The sequence below is a fragment of the Mchenga conophoros genome, linkage group LG19 (genome assembly GCF_057382185.1).
Source record: "Mchenga conophoros isolate Kocher_MC1m ecotype Shallow Benthic linkage group LG19, M_conophoros_male_GT1.1, whole genome shotgun sequence".
NCBI lineage: Eukaryota > Metazoa > Chordata > Actinopteri > Cichliformes > Cichlidae > Mchenga > Mchenga conophoros.
Window position 1 is genome coordinate 32,035,805 of NC_140544.1, and position 18,186 is coordinate 32,053,990.

Genomic DNA, 18,186 nt, shown 5'->3' on the forward strand with positions numbered 1-18,186 from the left:
GAGAAACCTCCGACAGAACCGGGCTCTGTGAGGGGACAGCCATCTGCCTCGACTGGTCAATGGGTTCTCATAAGTGACTCGATCAATTTAAAAAGAGCCATTCTAATTGTAAAAATAACCAATTTAAAATCCAGTTAGTTTTCTAGGATTCAAGCAAACTACATTAAACCCGGAGGGAGCCCTAGCTGCAGATTGTTAAAGATATCAACTTGAATATTCCGGGCAGTATTTTCATTCCTGACATTAATGGTATTAGTGCCACCAAAGGAATTGTTTACTATGTTCACAACCGTACTTTGCTGTGAAATAGCAGGTTGCCCCTGGTTTGAATCTTCTGTGTCTGAGTCATCTGGGCTCCCCATACAGCACACACACAAGCATGCAAACAGGTTTTTGCAATTTTGATTGTTTGGCCTAGATTCAGGTTCAGGAGCTGGGTCCTGTGTTGGTGACGGTGTGTGGGTGACAGTTGATGCTTTATTGGCCATCAACTGGCCATCAACTTTGCATTTTTGATTATTGAATCTAGATTCCAGTTCAGGTGGTGTCTCCTGTGTTGGGCTGGTGACAGTTGATGGTTTATTGGCCATTGCGTTTTAATATCTATTTGCAGATAATTTGTTTTCTCCGTTTGTTAAAACTAGCGTGTTACGTTTCGGTGTTGTCAGTGTGTTGTTTTTGGCGTGACTGTTATGTGTTTCCTGTGTTACTTTGAAAGTCTGTGTTATCTTAGTCTTTTTAGTTTACGTTTCCCTGTCTCGTCAGTTCTGAGTTGCCCCAGCTGTGTTTCCCTCTTGTTGTCCATTTTCCTGATTGCTCCCTCTAGGTATTTAAACCCTGTGTTTCAGTGTGTCATGGCCGGGGTGTAACATATGGGGGCTCGTCCGGGATTGCCTTCGCTGGGGGGTCTGGGGACCGCCCCAGCCTTTGTCGTCGCTGGAGGGTCCGAGGGACCGCTCCAGCCTTCGTCGTCTGCTGGAGGGTCAGTGGGACCGCTCCAGCCTTCATCAGCTTCGTCTGCCTTCGCTGAGGGGAGGGTCCGTGGGACCGCCCCAGCCTTTGTCGTCGCTGGAGGGTCCGTGGGACCGCTCCAGCCTTCATCCGCCTTCGCTGGAGGGTCCGTGGGACCGCTCCAGCCTTCATCCGCCTTCGCTGGAGGGTCCGAGGGACCGCTCCAGCCTTCGTCGTCTGCTGGAGGGTCAGTGGGACCGCTCCAGCCTTCATCAGCTTCGTCTGCCTTCGCTGAGGGGAGGGTCCGTGGGACCGCCCCAGCCTTTGTCGTCGCTGGAGGGTCCGTGGGACCGCTCCAGCCTTCATCCGCCTTCGCTGGAGGGTCCGTGGTACCGCTCCAGCCTTCGTCGGCTTCGTCTGTCTGGATCAAACTTTTCACTTGGTGTTAAATGTTTGATTTTTGGGTGGGGGGAACTGTTACGTTTCGGTGTTGTCAGTGTGTTGTTTTTGGCGTGACTGTTATGTGTTTCCTGTGTTACTTTGAAAGTCTGTGTTATCTTAGTCTTTTTTGTTTACGTTTCCCTGTCTCGTCAGTTCTGAGTTGCCCCAGCTGTGTTTCCCTCTTGTTGTCCATTTTCCTGATTGCTCCCTCTAGGTATTTAAACCCTGTGTTTCAGTGTGTCATGGTCGCGATCTCCCCCGTGTTGTAAATAGTTTGGTGTTTTGTTGTAAATAAATAGTTTGTTGTAAATAGATTTGTCGATACTTTCGTTTCGGGATTTTGGTGGTGAGCTTTAGTGGGGGTTTTTTGTGTGTGTTTTTTTTTTCCTTTATTTTTACTTTTTTCGTGTTGCACTCCGGTTGCCTAGGCCGGGGTGTTCCTGCAGAGGGCTATTTATAGACTTAAATCCTTTGAAGTGTATGACGTCACTGAAGCCTTTGCTCTAAGCCCCGCCCATTTCGAGAAAAAAAAAGAATGCGCTCGAAGTGTGTGGCGTGTTTGTATATGACATATATCACTAATATCCATAATACCACGGAAACACCTGACAACTCAGAGGATTATGCATCGCTGGCAGATCAAATTCAGGCTGTGATTCTACAGAAAGAAATGGATTTGTTAAACATCCCAGAAAATAGCACAACAACAGTGGCCTCAAAGGAGACAGAAACAGCTCCTGAACGTGCACAGACCTCTAACACAGTTGACCGCATCATGGAAAATCTAATCTGTGTGCCAGTTGTTATTGTACAGAAAGCAACAGTCAACGTGAACAGCACAGCAGAAAATTCCGCTGGTGCCACACTTATCACTAATGTCCAAAATACCACGGAAAGACCTGAAAACTCAGAGGATAATGCATCGCTGGCAGATCAAATTCAGGCTGTGATTCTACAGAAAACAAGGGATTTGTTCAACATCAGGGAAAATAGCACAACAACAGTGGCCTCAAAGGAGACACAGACAGCTCCTGAACAACAGAAAACAACAGACAACATGAACAACACAGCAGAAAATGTTGCCACAAATATCATTGATACAACTGACGAGCCCAGAACTCTAATAGACAAGAAAAACCGTGACACCACGCAGGCTGTAGATAAAGCAGGAACCTCTTTGGAAAATAATGTAACCCCAAAGAATTCCTCTGCTCAACATGAAGCCAGCATGCAAAATCAATTCAAAAAACACCCTTTGGCAGCAAAGGATGAATTGCCTCAAAACAAAGAAAAATACAGATTTTTTGTGGAAATATGTATGGAAGAACTAGTTAAGCGGGTTATAAAAAAATCAGGTAAAGTCACAAGTCCAGAAAGAGTTTTAGCCATCTACAAGAGGCTTAGCAAAAAGATCTGGGCTAAGATCGGGGATGAAATTGATCAAATCCCCTTAAGGAAGTTCAAAAACTTTGAGAAGGTGATTTTCAAAGCCCTGTGTAAACAGTGGCAAGAGGCAGAAGTAGTTCTGCGAAACATGGAATTAAATGAACCAACAGTCGACAATACGATTGTTAAAATTTTCACAGAAGAGGCAGCCAAACTCTCGAAGAAGCCAAGTTGCATACGTCGGTTTTTCTCATCTATAGGCCGACTGTTTTGTTTCACCAGGAGACAAAACAAGGTTGATGCACTGTAAAATGGTAAATGGCCTGTATTTGTGTAGCGCTTTCCTAGTCCCTAAGGACCCCAAAGCGCTTCACGCGTCCAGTCATCCACCCATTCACACACACATTCACACACTGGTGATGGCAAGCTACGTTGTAGCCACAGCCGCCCTGGGGCGCACTGACAGAGGCGAGGCTGCCGGACACTGGCGCCGCCGGGCCCTCTGACCACCACCAGTAGGCGTAGGGTGAAGTGTCTTGAGCCACGATCGCCCCTGATGCACTGTAGAAAAAATTGTGATAACCCCTTGGAACGGTCGCGGCAGATGGCTGTCCCCTCACTGAGCCTGGTTCTGCCGGAAGTTTCTTCCTCTTAAAAGGGAGTTTTTCTTCCCCACTGTCGCCAAGTGCTTGCTCAGAGGGGTTTTTCTGTTGGGGTTTTCTTTTTAATAACTTTTAAAAAAGTTAACATCAATAAAAGTTATTAAATTTTACACTGATTTCTGTTTTTTTATTGTCTATAAGTTGAATAAATACATTTGTTATTTCTTACTCAGTTCAAACTGTGGGTAGAAAATGCTGTGCTGTCATGTGACCTGTTCACACACACACACACACACACACACACACCAACATTGGTTTGATTAAACAAAAAAAGGAACAATTTAAAAAGTTTTCACACACATTTCTTTTTCTCCAGACATGAATGACACCAGAAAATCACTTTCAGATCCTCTCATGGCAATGCAGCAGAGGATTTAACACATGACCTTTGACCCTCTCTAGAGAACCTCTGCTTTTCTTCTTCTCGTCCCCCCACTTGGCAGCATTACTGCCTCCGGCTGATCATCTTGCTTCTCCCCCTGCAGAGTTTGGAATCTGGTGTGAGAAGAGACGCCACCGCTCAACAGCATGCTCTCACCCAGGTGATACTTGAGCATACCTGACAGCTGCTGAGGGTCACCTGGACACAGAAACACAAACAGGTCTGATCACATTTCCTTCTTCATGCTAAGCTCTGCTATAAGCCACAACTTGCTTTGCCCCATGTTTGTAGATGACTGGAATCAGAGCAGAGTCTCTGCATGTCTTTATTAGGGTGGAAGCTGCTACTGATATTTGTGCAGCAGACTAAACAAACAGTTTGTGAACATTCAGCATGTTCAGTCCAATCAAAAAGCAGGAAAATAGCCCCACTGAGAAATCTCTACAAGGCACCGCTGAGAGGTGCCATGTAGAGATTCATACATTCGGTCTTCATACTCGACTCCAGATCTGGACTTGTGTTGAACTCGACTGAGGTGGTCTGATCAGACACAGCGCTGCTCTTCACTGCAGCTGTCCACAAATCACAGAGGAAGTCAGGAGTGTTTTTACCTCGTCTAGCTGCCTCTGTGTGTGTGTGTGTGTGTGTCTCTTTAATTCATTTTTCTTTGTAAGCTACAGAGACCTTCACAGGACAATAATTGATCCTCGTGTTCGCATGAAATCACTAAATACATGCAGCAAAGCCCAGAGGACACAGGTAACCGATACAGGAGACTTTTCCTGCCCTTCCAGGGAGAAAGTCGATTTCTTCAGTTATACTTCCTGTTGTTTTTTTTGGTTTTTACGTTGAAGATTTTAGATGTTTGGCTTTTAATTCTGGTACTCCTGTTTTAATTTCAAGGCCTGAGGTTGTTCTTCTTGCACCCGTGGACAGAATCGTCTGTTTTTATAGTTTTATAGTTGTTTTGGAGTCAATTTTGCTTCAGTTAGTTCATTTAAAATATTTTAAATAGTTGGGTTTTTTTTATTGTCAGTGGTAGTTTGCTGTGTATTGTGTTGTGTGAACTTGGCAAACTAACTAAAGGAAGCATGTCCCAGGTCTGGTTTGTGGGTGGTTGTCTGCTTAGTAATGAACTCTGCAGACCACATCAAGCTTTCTGCTTCCCACAGGTGTAGCATATGGACTGAAAGCAAACAGAGGTGTTAGTGTGTTGTTGTGTAGTTTCTATTGAAGCTGACATCATTTAATGCTGTTTCTGCATGCTGGTCAGTGCCATCCAGACAGCAGGTATGACTGAGCTTTTGAACCAGGAGAAGGTGTTTACCTTCTTCGCTCCCAACGACGATGCCTTCAATGCACTGCCGCAGGATGAACTCAGCAGGCTGATGTGTGAGTTTTATTCAACTACACAGCTTCTCTTCATTCACATTCTTAATTTATCCACATGGACACTTTCCACACACGTGTGTAAAGCGTCTCTCTTCTTTACAGCAGCTTATGCTGAGACAGCTCGTTCTCACTCCGGACGCGTAAAATAATGACGATTTGTCACGTCCCTTAACTTCTCATGCTGACACCTAAGGTACCCTTCCACATTTTTATGTGACGCTGTGGGTTGTCAATTCATTCCAATATGAACCCGCTCGCGGCGATCGGAGACGCTTCGAGCAGAGGCTCCAGCCATCCTTTTACTCCAATAATAACCCCGTCACGGCGAAACATGACACCGTGAAGCACAATCTAACTGGAGAACCGGGGACCCTCTCCGCGAACGGGTTTTTCTCCCTAATTTAATGCTTTCTTTTAATGACATCGTTAACATTTCTCAACAAAAACACATGAAAGTATCACTGATAATTCAACAGTAAAAGCTTGGAGTCATTTTTGACCAGGACATGTCCTTCAACGCACATATTAAACAAATATGTAAGACTGCTTTCTTCCATTTGCGCAACATCTCTAAAATTAGAAATATCCTGTCTCAGAGTGATGCTGATGCGACTTTTGTTGTGATTTCACTCCTATTTGGAGTGAAATCCTGACTCAGTGGCTGAATTAGTGTAGATTCATCAAATACAAAAGCTTATGGATATTCAGTCAGGCACAGTTCAAATCCAGGAAGTCCAAAGACACAAACAAATCTGCACAACAGCAGGCTAAATTACTTACATTTACAACTCTCCTGTCTACTATCTCTTCATATTTGAAAATCTTCTGTGTACGGTGTTTTCGGCATTCTGAAAAATAACAAATGAAATATTTACATGAGTTCTGTAAAACTGGAAAAAAAATGCAAAAATTAAGAAAAAGAGATCTTAACAAACTTAACGAACATGTCATGTGTTTCGTACATTTACAATACCATAACGTCTAACCTTTCCTTGTCCTTTTTTTGTTTGGGACATCCGAGGTGTACACAGTAGAAATTGAGGGAGATGCAGGATGTGGAGATGAAGAGGAGGATGCAGGAGGAAGCAGAGATGAAGAGGAGGATGCAGGAGGAAGCAGAGACAGAGAGGAATATGCAGGAGGAAGCAGAGATGAAGAGGAGGATGCAGGAGGAAGCAGAGATGAAGAGGAGGATGCAAGAGGAAGCAGAGACGGAGAGAAGGATGCAGGAGGAAGCAGAGACGGAGAGGAGGATGCAGGAGGAAGCAGAGATGAAGAGGAGGATGCAAGAGGAAGCAGAGATGAAGAGGAGGATGCAGGAGGAAGCAGAGACAGAGAGGAAGATGCAGAGGAAGCACAGACGAAGAGGAGGAAGCAGAGATGGAGAGGAGGATGCAGGAGGAAGCAGAGATGAAGAGGAGGATGCAAGAGGAAGCAGAGACGAAGAGGAGGATGCAGGAGGAAGCAGAGACAGAGAGAAAGATGCAGGAGGAAGCAGAGATGAAGAGGAGGATGCAGGAGGAAGCAGAGACAGAGAGGAAGATGCAAGAGGAAGCACAGACGGAGAGGAGGATGAAAGAGGAAGCACAGACGAAGAGGAGGAAGCACAGACAGAGAGAAAGATGCAGGAGGAAGCACAGACGAAGAGGAGGAAGCAAAGATGGAGAGGAGGATGCAGGAGGAAGCAGAGATGAAGAGGAGGATGCAGGAGGCTGACAGAGGGAAGATGTTGGTACAGGCTCTAAATGAAGAATAAATTCCTCGTTTAGAGCCTCTGGGTCTGGGACTGGTCCAGCATCGACACTGTCAGCAGAGGATGGTCCAGCTGCTGGTGTAGACCTTTTAGCAGGAGGTGAAGCTTGTAATTCTGAAAAATTTTAAATATTAAACATTCATTAAAATGGGTTGAAAAAATGTACAGTACACATAAACACATAATAAGTAGCCCAAACTTTAATAATATGTCTGCATTAGGTGCATAGTAATTACATAAATTGCAAAAAAGTGCAATAAACTACAAAAAAATTGAAAATCGTTTTTGTTTTTTTAACATATATTTCTAGTTAGAGAAATTTAAGAGGCTTATCCCTCAAAACTGTAAATACAAAAAAGTTACACAAACTAGTTTCCCACCACAGGAAATTTATTTTGAGTGTCTTCATAGTTTTATTTTTGAAATACACCAATTTTTATATACTGCAGGAAAAACGAAAATAAATATTATAGTGCAAATTTGCAAAATAACAGCATATGCATCAAAATAAACTATTTCCAGCAGTGCAATATGAGTCTTAAGCATCCCAGAAACGACACAGAAAGTCATAAAGTCAAACATAACTTTTTAAAACACATAACAAGTAAAACACAAGGTCATAAGGCCCCGATCGTAAAAAACTACATTTCCGCAAAATTACATCACTTCCGGTTTCGGGCAGGTCATGCGGTCATGTGATAGTTCGCGCTGATGGACGTAGGAAGTGTTACAAACAGCTGATGGATCGGCGAAGCGTGTTTCTGGAATATCATGTTTTTGTTGCTGCAAGTGATTTTTATGCAGTTTTTGCAAAGCTATATGTGGAAGGAAACTGTGACCTAGGACAAGCTGATGGCATAAGATGTAAGTACAACTCCTCCAGTTTCATATGCAAAAAAAATTATTGCGCTAGCTTACTTGGTTGCAGAGCTACCGGGATTTAAAAATAGTTACGCAAAACAGAGCGTGCCCGCTCCGATCGGCTGTAAAGGGTTAATAAAGTTTAATATTTTGGAAAAAAAATGTTGGCAAAGAGAGGAAGTGACGTAAGATTTGCGCATGCGGGGTACCGATCGGGTTTCCGGTAAGGATCGGGTAGCGTTGAAACTCTGTCGTGCTAGCTAGCACGCAGTATGAGTCATTGTAACTGTCAGCACAACGAAAATAAACTACACCTAAACTCGGTTTATATCTGACCCAAATAGAGTGCAGTTCATAACTTCTTACCTGAAATTCAGTTCACCTCACGCTCCGACCGGCAGCCGCCTGCTTCTCCTGCCTTCGGTTTCCCTGATCCGGGATTGAGCTCTGCGTTAGCCACCACCGGTCGATCGGCGGCCGCCTCGCCGGTGGCTAGCTGCCCTGTGTTGTAGCTCCGCGTTAGCCACCACCAAAAAGCTCAGTTATTTTTTCCACATCGACCAGCATCATCGGCCCATATAAACGAAAAATAAGTCCAGCTAAGACAAACACTGTTTGCGAGCGATCGGGGGTGAAAGGAGCCTCACTGAAAGGGTGTTTTTTAGCGAAGGGTCGCTAGCCGGCTAGCATGAGAACGGGTTGGTACAGACAGTATTCTCCAAAGAGTTGTTGTGTTGTATAATTTGTCTCCTGTCCTAATTTCCTCTCTCCCTGAGGACACTCCAGGTCCAAGCGCAGCAATGGGTAACCAAGAGTTTCCAGAAAGTCAGCCGCCCACAACAGGGAGAAAGAGGAAAAGAGACCGAAATGATGAGCTGCTAGACCTCATCAGAGAGGAGAGCGCAACAGAACAGGTCACATGACAGCACAGCATTTTCTCTGCATTTTCTACCCACAGTTTGAACTAAATAACAAATAACACAACCTACACAAACTGAAAACAAACAGAAATCACAGAGTAAAATTTGAAAACTTTTATTGATGTTAATTTAAAAGTTATTTAAAAAAAGAAAACCCATATAAAGTAAAAAAAAAAGTAAAAAAAAAATCGTAAAAATAAATAAAAAGAAAGGAAAAAAAAAGAAAACCCAAACAGACAAACCCCTCTGAGCAAGCAATAGGCGACAGTGGGAAGGAAAAACTCCATTTTAACAGGGAGAAACCTCCGACAGAACCGGGCTCTGTGAGGGGACAGCCATCTGCCTCGACTGGTCAATGGGTTCTCATAAGTGACTCGATCAATTTAAAAAGAGCCATTCTAATTGTAAAAATAACCAATTTAAAATCCAGTTAGTTTTCTAGGATTCAAGCAAACTACATTAAACCCGGAGGGAGCCCTAGCTGCAGATTGTTAAAGATATCAACTTGAATATTCCGGGCAGTATTTTCATTCCTGACATTAATGGTATTAGTGCCACCAAAGGAATTGTTTACTATGTTCACAACCGTACTTTGCTGTGAAATAGCAGGTTGCCCCTGGTTTGAATCTTCTGTGTCTGAGTCATCTGGGCTCCCCATACAGCACACACACAAGCATGCAAACAGGTTTTTGCAATTTTGATTGTTTGGCCTAGATTCAGGTTCAGGAGCTGGGTCCTGTGTTGGTGACGGTGTGTGGGTGACAGTTGATGCTTTATTGGCCATCAACTGGCCATCAACTTTGCATTTTTGATTATTGAATCTAGATTCCAGTTCAGGTGGTGTCTCCTGTGTTGGGCTGGTGACAGTTGATGGTTTATTGGCCATTGCGTTTTAATATCTATTTGCAGATAATTTGTTTTCTCCGTTTGTTAAAACTAGCGTGTTACGTTTCGGTGTTGTCAGTGTGTTGTTTTTGGCGTGACTGTTATGTGTTTCCTGTGTTACTTTGAAAGTCTGTGTTATCTTAGTCTTTTTAGTTTACGTTTCCCTGTCTCGTCAGTTCTGAGTTGCCCCAGCTGTGTTTCCCTCTTGTTGTCCATTTTCCTGATTGCTCCCTCTAGGTATTTAAACCCTGTGTTTCAGTGTGTCATGGCCGGGGTGTAACATATGGGGGCTCGTCCGGGATTGCCTTCGCTGGGGGGTCTGGGGACCGCCCCAGCCTTTGTCGTCGCTGGAGGGTCCGAGGGACCGCTCCAGCCTTCGTCGTCTGCTGGAGGGTCAGTGGGACCGCTCCAGCCTTCATCAGCTTCGTCTGCCTTCGCTGAGGGGAGGGTCCGTGGGACCGCCCCAGCCTTTGTCGTCGCTGGAGGGTCCGTGGGACCGCTCCAGCCTTCATCCGCCTTCGCTGGAGGGTCCGTGGGACCGCTCCAGCCTTCATCCGCCTTCGCTGGAGGGTCCGAGGGACCGCTCCAGCCTTCGTCGTCTGCTGGAGGGTCAGTGGGACCGCTCCAGCCTTCATCAGCTTCGTCTGCCTTCGCTGAGGGGAGGGTCCGTGGGACCGCCCCAGCCTTTGTCGTCGCTGGAGGGTCCGTGGGACCGCTCCAGCCTTCATCCGCCTTCGCTGGAGGGTCCGTGGTACCGCTCCAGCCTTCGTCGGCTTCGTCTGTCTGGATCAAACTTTTCACTTGGTGTTAAATGTTTGATTTTTGGGTGGGGGGAACTGTTACGTTTCGGTGTTGTCAGTGTGTTGTTTTTGGCGTGACTGTTATGTGTTTCCTGTGTTACTTTGAAAGTCTGTGTTATCTTAGTCTTTTTTGTTTACGTTTCCCTGTCTCGTCAGTTCTGAGTTGCCCCAGCTGTGTTTCCCTCTTGTTGTCCATTTTCCTGATTGCTCCCTCTAGGTATTTAAACCCTGTGTTTCAGTGTGTCATGGTCGCGATCTCCCCCGTGTTGTAAATAGTTTGGTGTTTTGTTGTAAATAAATAGTTTGTTGTAAATAGATTTGTCGATACTTTCGTTTCGGGATTTTGGTGGTGAGCTTTAGTGGGGGTTTTTTGTGTGTGTTTTTTTTTTCCTTTATTTTTACTTTTTTCGTGTTGCACTCCGGTTGCCTAGGCCGGGGTGTTCCTGCAGAGGGCTATTTATAGACTTAAATCCTTTGAAGTGTATGACGTCACTGAAGCCTTTGCTCTAAGCCCCGCCCATTTCGAGAAAAAAAAAGAATGCGCTCGAAGTGTGTGGCGTGTTTGTATATGACATATATCACTAATATCCATAATACCACGGAAACACCTGACAACTCAGAGGATTATGCATCGCTGGCAGATCAAATTCAGGCTGTGATTCTACAGAAAGAAATGGATTTGTTAAACATCCCAGAAAATAGCACAACAACAGTGGCCTCAAAGGAGACAGAAACAGCTCCTGAACGTGCACAGACCTCTAACACAGTTGACCGCATCATGGAAAATCTAATCTGTGTGCCAGTTGTTATTGTACAGAAAGCAACAGTCAACGTGAACAGCACAGCAGAAAATTCCGCTGGTGCCACACTTATCACTAATGTCCAAAATACCACGGAAAGACCTGAAAACTCAGAGGATAATGCATCGCTGGCAGATCAAATTCAGGCTGTGATTCTACAGAAAACAAGGGATTTGTTCAACATCAGGGAAAATAGCACAACAACAGTGGCCTCAAAGGAGACACAGACAGCTCCTGAACAACAGAAAACAACAGACAACATGAACAACACAGCAGAAAATGTTGCCACAAATATCATTGATACAACTGACGAGCCCAGAACTCTAATAGACAAGAAAAACCGTGACACCACGCAGGCTGTAGATAAAGCAGGAACCTCTTTGGAAAATAATGTAACCCCAAAGAATTCCTCTGCTCAACATGAAGCCAGCATGCAAAATCAATTCAAAAAACACCCTTTGGCAGCAAAGGATGAATTGCCTCAAAACAAAGAAAAATACAGATTTTTTGTGGAAATATGTATGGAAGAACTAGTTAAGCGGGTTATAAAAAAATCAGGTAAAGTCACAAGTCCAGAAAGAGTTTTAGCCATCTACAAGAGGCTTAGCAAAAAGATCTGGGCTAAGATCGGGGATGAAATTGATCAAATCCCCTTAAGGAAGTTCAAAAACTTTGAGAAGGTGATTTTCAAAGCCCTGTGTAAACAGTGGCAAGAGGCAGAAGTAGTTCTGCGAAACATGGAATTAAATGAACCAACAGTCGACAATACGATTGTTAAAATTTTCACAGAAGAGGCAGCCAAACTCTCGAAGAAGCCAAGTTGCATACGTCGGTTTTTCTCATCTATAGGCCGACTGTTTTGTTTCACCAGGAGACAAAACAAGGTTGATGCACTGTAAAATGGTAAATGGCCTGTATTTGTGTAGCGCTTTCCTAGTCCTTAAGGACCCCAAAGCGCTTCACGCGTCCAGTCATCCACCCATTCACACACACATTCACACACTGGTGATGGCAAGCTACGTTGTAGCCACAGCCGCCCTGGGGCGCACTGACAGAGGCGAGGCTGCCGGACACTGGCGCCGCCGGGCCCTCTGACCACCACCAGTAGGCGTAGGGTGAAGTGTCTTGAGCCACGATCGCCCCTGATGCACTGTAGAAAAAATTGTGATAACCCCTTGGAACGGTCGCGGCAGATGGCTGTCCCCTCACTGAGCCTGGTTCTGCCGGAAGTTTCTTCCTCTTAAAAGGGAGTTTTTCTTCCCCACTGTCGCCAAGTGCTTGCTCAGAGGGGTTTTTCTGTTGGGGTTTTCTTTTTAATAACTTTTAAAAAAGTTAACATCAATAAAAGTTATTAAATTTTACACTGATTTCTGTTTTTTTATTGTCTATAAGTTGAATAAATACATTTGTTATTTCTTACTCAGTTCAAACTGTGGGTAGAAAATGCTGTGCTGTCATGTGACCTGTTCACACACACACACACACACACACACACACCAACATTGGTTTGATTAAACAAAAAAAGGAACAATTTAAAAAGTTTTCACACACATTTCTTTTTCTCCAGACATGAATGACACCAGAAAATCACTTTCAGATCCTCTCATGGCAATGCAGCAGAGGATTTAACACATGACCTTTGACCCTCTCTAGAGAACCTCTGCTTTTCTTCTTCTCGTCCCCCCACTTGGCAGCATTACTGCCTCCGGCTGATCATCTTGCTTCTCCCCCTGCAGAGTTTGGAATCTGGTGTGAGAAGAGACGCCACCGCTCAACAGCATGCTCTCACCCAGGTGATACTTGAGCATACCTGACAGCTGCTGAGGGTCACCTGGACACAGAAACACAAACAGGTCTGATCACATTTCCTTCTTCATGCTAAGCTCTGCTATAAGCCACAACTTGCTTTGCCCCATGTTTGTAGATGACTGGAATCAGAGCAGAGTCTCTGCATGTCTTTATTAGGGTGGAAGCTGCTACTGATATTTGTGCAGCAGACTAAACAAACAGTTTGTGAACATTCAGCATGTTCAGTCCAATCAAAAAGCAGGAAAATAGCCCCACTGAGAAATCTCTACAAGGCACCGCTGAGAGGTGCCATGTAGAGATTCATACATTCGGTCTTCATACTCGACTCCAGATCTGGACTTGTGTTGAACTCGACTGAGGTGGTCTGATCAGACACAGCGCTGCTCTTCACTGCAGCTGTCCACAAATCACAGAGGAAGTCAGGAGTGTTTTTACCTCGTCTAGCTGCCTCTGTGTGTGTGTGTGTGTGTGTCTCTTTAATTCATTTTTCTTTGTAAGCTACAGAGACCTTCACAGGACAATAATTGATCCTCGTGTTCGCATGAAATCACTAAATACATGCAGCAAAGCCCAGAGGACACAGGTAACCGATACAGGAGACTTTTCCTGCCCTTCCAGGGAGAAAGTCGATTTCTTCAGTTATACTTCCTGTTGTTTTTTTTGGTTTTTACGTTGAAGATTTTAGATGTTTGGCTTTTAATTCTGGTACTCCTGTTTTAATTTCAAGGCCTGAGGTTGTTCTTCTTGCACCCGTGGACAGAATCGTCTGTTTTTATAGTTTTATAGTTGTTTTGGAGTCAATTTTGCTTCAGTTAGTTCATTTAAAATATTTTAAATAGTTGGGTTTTTTTTATTGTCAGTGGTAGTTTGCTGTGTATTGTGTTGTGTGAACTTGGCAAACTAACTAAAGGAAGCATGTCCCAGGTCTGGTTTGTGGGTGGTTGTCTGCTTAGTAATGAACTCTGCAGACCACATCAAGCTTTCTGCTTCCCACAGGTGTAGCATATGGACTGAAAGCAAACAGAGGTGTTAGTGTGTTGTTGTGTAGTTTCTATTGAAGCTGACATCATTTAATGCTGTTTCTGCATGCTGGTCAGTGCCATCCAGACAGCAGGTATGACTGAGCTTTTGAACCAGGAGAAGGTGTTTACCTTCTTCGCTCCCAACGACGATGCCTTCAATGCACTGCCGCAGGATGAACTCAGCAGGCTGATGTGTGAGTTTTATTCAACTACACAGCTTCTCTTCATTCACATTCTTAATTTATCCACATGGACACTTTCCACACACGTGTGTAAAGCGTCTCTCTTCTTTACAGCAGCTTATGCTGAGACAGCTCGTTCTCACTCCGGACGCGTAAAATAATGACGATTTGTCACGTCCCTTAACTTCTCATGCTGACACCTAAGGTACCCTTCCACATTTTTATGTGACGCTGTGGGTTGTCAATTCATTCCAATATGAACCCGCTCGCGGCGATCGGAGACGCTTCGAGCAGAGGCTCCAGCCATCCTTTTACTCCAATAATAACCCCGTCACGGCGAAACATGACACCGTGAAGCACAATCTAACTGGAGAACCGGGGACCCTCTCCGCGAACGGGTTTTTCTCCCTAATTTAATGCTTTCTTTTAATGACATCGTTAACATTTCTCAACAAAAACACATGAAAGTATCACTGATAATTCAACAATAAAAGCTTGGAGTCATTTGGCGCGGCTGCCCCTCTGTTGGTCTTCCATGGTCTCTTGTGTTCTGGGGGCCTCTGGATGTCTGGAGTTTTGATCTCCTCCATACCCGCTTCACACCCTGGAGGACGGGGCTGTGGCCCCCCCACACTCCCTAGCAGATCGTTACATGGAGAAACCTTTGGAATACAAGCGCGCTGATCCACACAGGTATGCACACGGGTGTTCACTGCTCGTAGACCCAAATTACACCTTTCTTGGCCGCTACTTCGAAGCACATCTGTCCTGCGTGCTGCACAACAACATTGAATATTTAGTATTTACTGCTGTTTACACTTAGCTAGATTAATGCGATGGTGTTGTGTTTAGTATGTTGCTTTGGTTTTTTTTGCTTGTTTTCTATTTTTCTCTCAACAGGTGATCCAGGAGATTTTTATTTTTTTTTCTCCCCCCCTTTCTCACTGTCCCTCTCCCCTTCTGTTTTTCCTTTCCTTCCTCTTTCTTTCTCCCTTTCCTATCCCTCACTCATGTCTGTCCCATCTGTAACATCTGAAAATAAAATATAATAAATAATAAAAACAAAGATCGACCAAATGGACCAATACGGCAATGCCACGATGATCCATTTGGCAAAGTAAATCCATTGGGTATCCTTGTTGGTCTTCAGACAACAATTCTGATGGCTAAAGAACCAAATGGGACAGGCAAAAAAAAAAAATAATAATAATAACCCCGTCACGGCGAAACATGACACCGTGAAGCACAATCTAACTGGAGAACCGGGGACCCTCTCCGCGAACGGGTTTTTCTTCCTAATTTAATGCTTTCTTTTAATGACATCGTTAACATTTCTCAACAAAAACACATGAAAGTATCACTGATAATTCAACAGTAAAAGCTTGGAGTCATTTTTGACCAGGACATGTCCTTCAACGCACATATTAAACAAATATGTAAGACTGCTTTCTTCCATTTGCGCAACATCTCTAAAATTAGAAATATCCTGTCTCAGAGTGATGCTGAAAAACTAGTTCATGCATTTATTACTTCCAGGCTGGACTACTGCAATTCATTATTATCAGGATGTCCAAAAAACTCACTGAAAAGCCTCCAGCTAATCCAAAATGCTGCAGCAAGAGTCCTGACAGGGACTAGAAAGAGAGAGCAGATTTCTCCTGTTTTGGCTTCCCTTCATTGGCTTCCTGTTAAGTCCAGAATTGAATTCAAAATCCTGCTCCTCACATACAAGGTCTTAAATAATCAGGCCCCATCTTATCTTAATGACCTTGTAGTACCATATCACCCTATTAGAGCACTTTGCTCTCGCTCTGCAGGCCTACTTGTTGTTCCTGGAGTATTTAAAAGTAGAATGGGAGGGAGAGCCTTCAGTTTTCAGGCCCCACTTCTGTGGAACCAGCTTCCAGTTTGGATTCGGGAGACAGACACTATCTCTACTTTTAAGATTAGGCTTAAAACTTTCCTTTTTGCTAAAGCATATAGTTAGGGCTGGACCAGGTGACCCTGAATCCTCCCTTAGTTATGCTGCAATAGACGTAGGCTGCCGGGGGATTCCCATGATGCATTGAGTTTTTCCTTTCCAGTCACCTTTCTCACTCACTATGTATTAACAGACCTCTCTGCATTGAATCATATCTGTTATTAATCTCTGTCTCTCTTCCACAGCATGTCTTTATCCTGTCTTCCTTCTCTCACCCCAACCGGTCGCAGCAGATGGCCGCCCCTCCCTGAGCCTGGTTCTGCCGGAGGTTTCTTCCTGTTAAAAGGGAGTTTTTCCTTCCCACTGTCGCTTGCTCATAGGGGGTCATATGATTGTTGGGTTTTTCTCTGTATCTATGAAGCGCCTTGAGGCGACTTTTGTTGTGATTTGGCGCTATATAAATCAAATTGAATTGAATTGAATTAAAATCGCTTCATGTTTTGGCCACCACACAGTGTTTTCCAAACTGATTCACGATCTGAAAGTGTGCAGATCTAACGTACATAATCCTTTGTTAGGTTTATTATTTTCATTTCACACGTAAAACATTTATAGATTCATTCACCACTCCTGTTAGTTTGAGCTTCAGGCTGCTGACGAACTCCTTCAAGATATGCAGGTAACATTTTTAGTGGAATCAGTTGTTAAAGAGGGAACACGCTTGTCTAATATTTTGTACGGAGTAAACGTTATATTATTTTAAATTTTTTTTTAAAGTTTATGTCACATTAAGTTGGTTAACTTAAGCTGTTTGATAATCTTTGCTTTAATCATAGACTGTATTTTAGGCGTTCCCTTTTTTCCTTGTTAATTGCGTAGAATGATGCACAGAGTGAACCTCAGCCAAGACCAGTGCGCTGGAAAAAACGTGACAGACAGGGAGCTTTTATTCCTCAAAGATCATCAACCACTCGAAGTACTAGTTGCATGCCACGTGCTCAGTGTTCACACAACCATTGATTTTATCTCACAACTTGTTTTCACCAAAGAATTTCAGTAAGTAAATATTCTTCAATTTTTTTCCCCCTCCAGTGTCCAGAGAGCAGCATCAATGTCCACGTGAAGAACCTAGTTATGTTGCCAGTGTCAACCCAACAAAAGGTACTTTACCTTCTTGTATTTATTGTGATTTCTGTTTACTTTTATATTTGTTGTTATAGTTGAGTTATGCAGGGCTTTTGTGCAGTCCTAAGAAACATACTGCCTAGAGTGTTTTTCACTTTGTGGAAGAGTTTCTTCCTTTCTTTCTTTTTTTTCTGTTAGTGTATGGTGCTTCATCAGGAGCTCCTTCAGTTGTTGGAGGATGGAGAAGAGGATGCAGCCATGACTTGTGAGACGTCGTCTGAGTCAGCTGCTACTCACTGGGCGATCAGAAATATGGTGTCCTTGCAAAAGTGGAAAGAGGCCAGGCCTTGTCTTATAGACAATATGTTAGCTACTCTGGATCCACAGTCACACCGTGTGTGTCAGTGTGGCAAACAAGTAGTTGTGAGGTGTCTGGACTGCCTGCCTCTTCCATTCCTTTGTGCTGACTGTGATATTGCAGTTCACACACGCTTTGTCCTGCACAACAGAGAGGCAGTAACAGGAGGGTTTTTGCAGCCTTCATCAGAGTTTCACAAGCCAATAGGTACGGTTTTTAAGTCTTATGCATTTCTTGCTTTGTATGAGTATGAGTGGGTGCTGTTATTGTATATTTATTGGAGTGGAGTGGAGTGCTGTAAAGTTTGAGGTGGACAGGATGTGCAAGGAGCCATGCTTTAGCTGCCCTGCCTGCACTCCAGACATGCTTGCCGTCTCAGTTGATGGAAACCGCAAGCTTTATCGCTTTCAGTCAAATGCAAGGTACGTTATGCATTGTGTACATAAGTCAAATATGGATTTGTAGAAAAATGTATTTTAATGTTTCTTTTCAAACAACTGTCACTGTGTTCGTTCAGCACTTCAGAGCAGGGGGAC

The 18,186-nt window shown here is 44.0% G+C and overlaps 1 protein-coding gene across 4 annotated transcripts; it reads left to right on the plus strand.

Moving 5' to 3' along the window:
* Positions 1 to 7,376: 7,376 nt before the first annotated feature.
* Positions 7,377 to 18,185, plus strand: LOC146552702 (uncharacterized). 4 transcript variants are annotated; one of them, XR_014889882.1, is made up of 6 exons: positions 7,840 to 8,526; positions 8,615 to 8,742; positions 12,970 to 14,258; positions 17,260 to 17,328; positions 17,491 to 18,072; positions 18,168 to 18,185. XR_014889882.1 is itself a non-coding variant. In XM_085256463.1 (2 exons), the coding sequence occupies exon 2, from the start codon at positions 10,972 to 10,974 to the stop codon at positions 12,130 to 12,132; it is 1,161 nt and encodes a 386-aa protein (XP_085112589.1). In that variant the 5' UTR covers positions 7,377 to 7,831; positions 8,615 to 10,971; the 3' UTR covers positions 12,133 to 12,961. The 4 variants fall into 4 exon arrangements, 2 of the variants coding, with proteins under 2 accessions (XP_085112589.1, XP_085112588.1); XR_014889881.1 differs by having other exon boundaries at positions 7,843 to 8,526; positions 17,491 to 18,179; XM_085256463.1 differs by lacking the exons at positions 7,840 to 8,526; positions 12,970 to 14,258; positions 17,260 to 17,328; positions 17,491 to 18,072; positions 18,168 to 18,185 and adding an exon at positions 7,377 to 7,831 and having other exon boundaries at positions 8,615 to 12,961.
* Position 18,186: the final 1 nt, after the last annotated feature.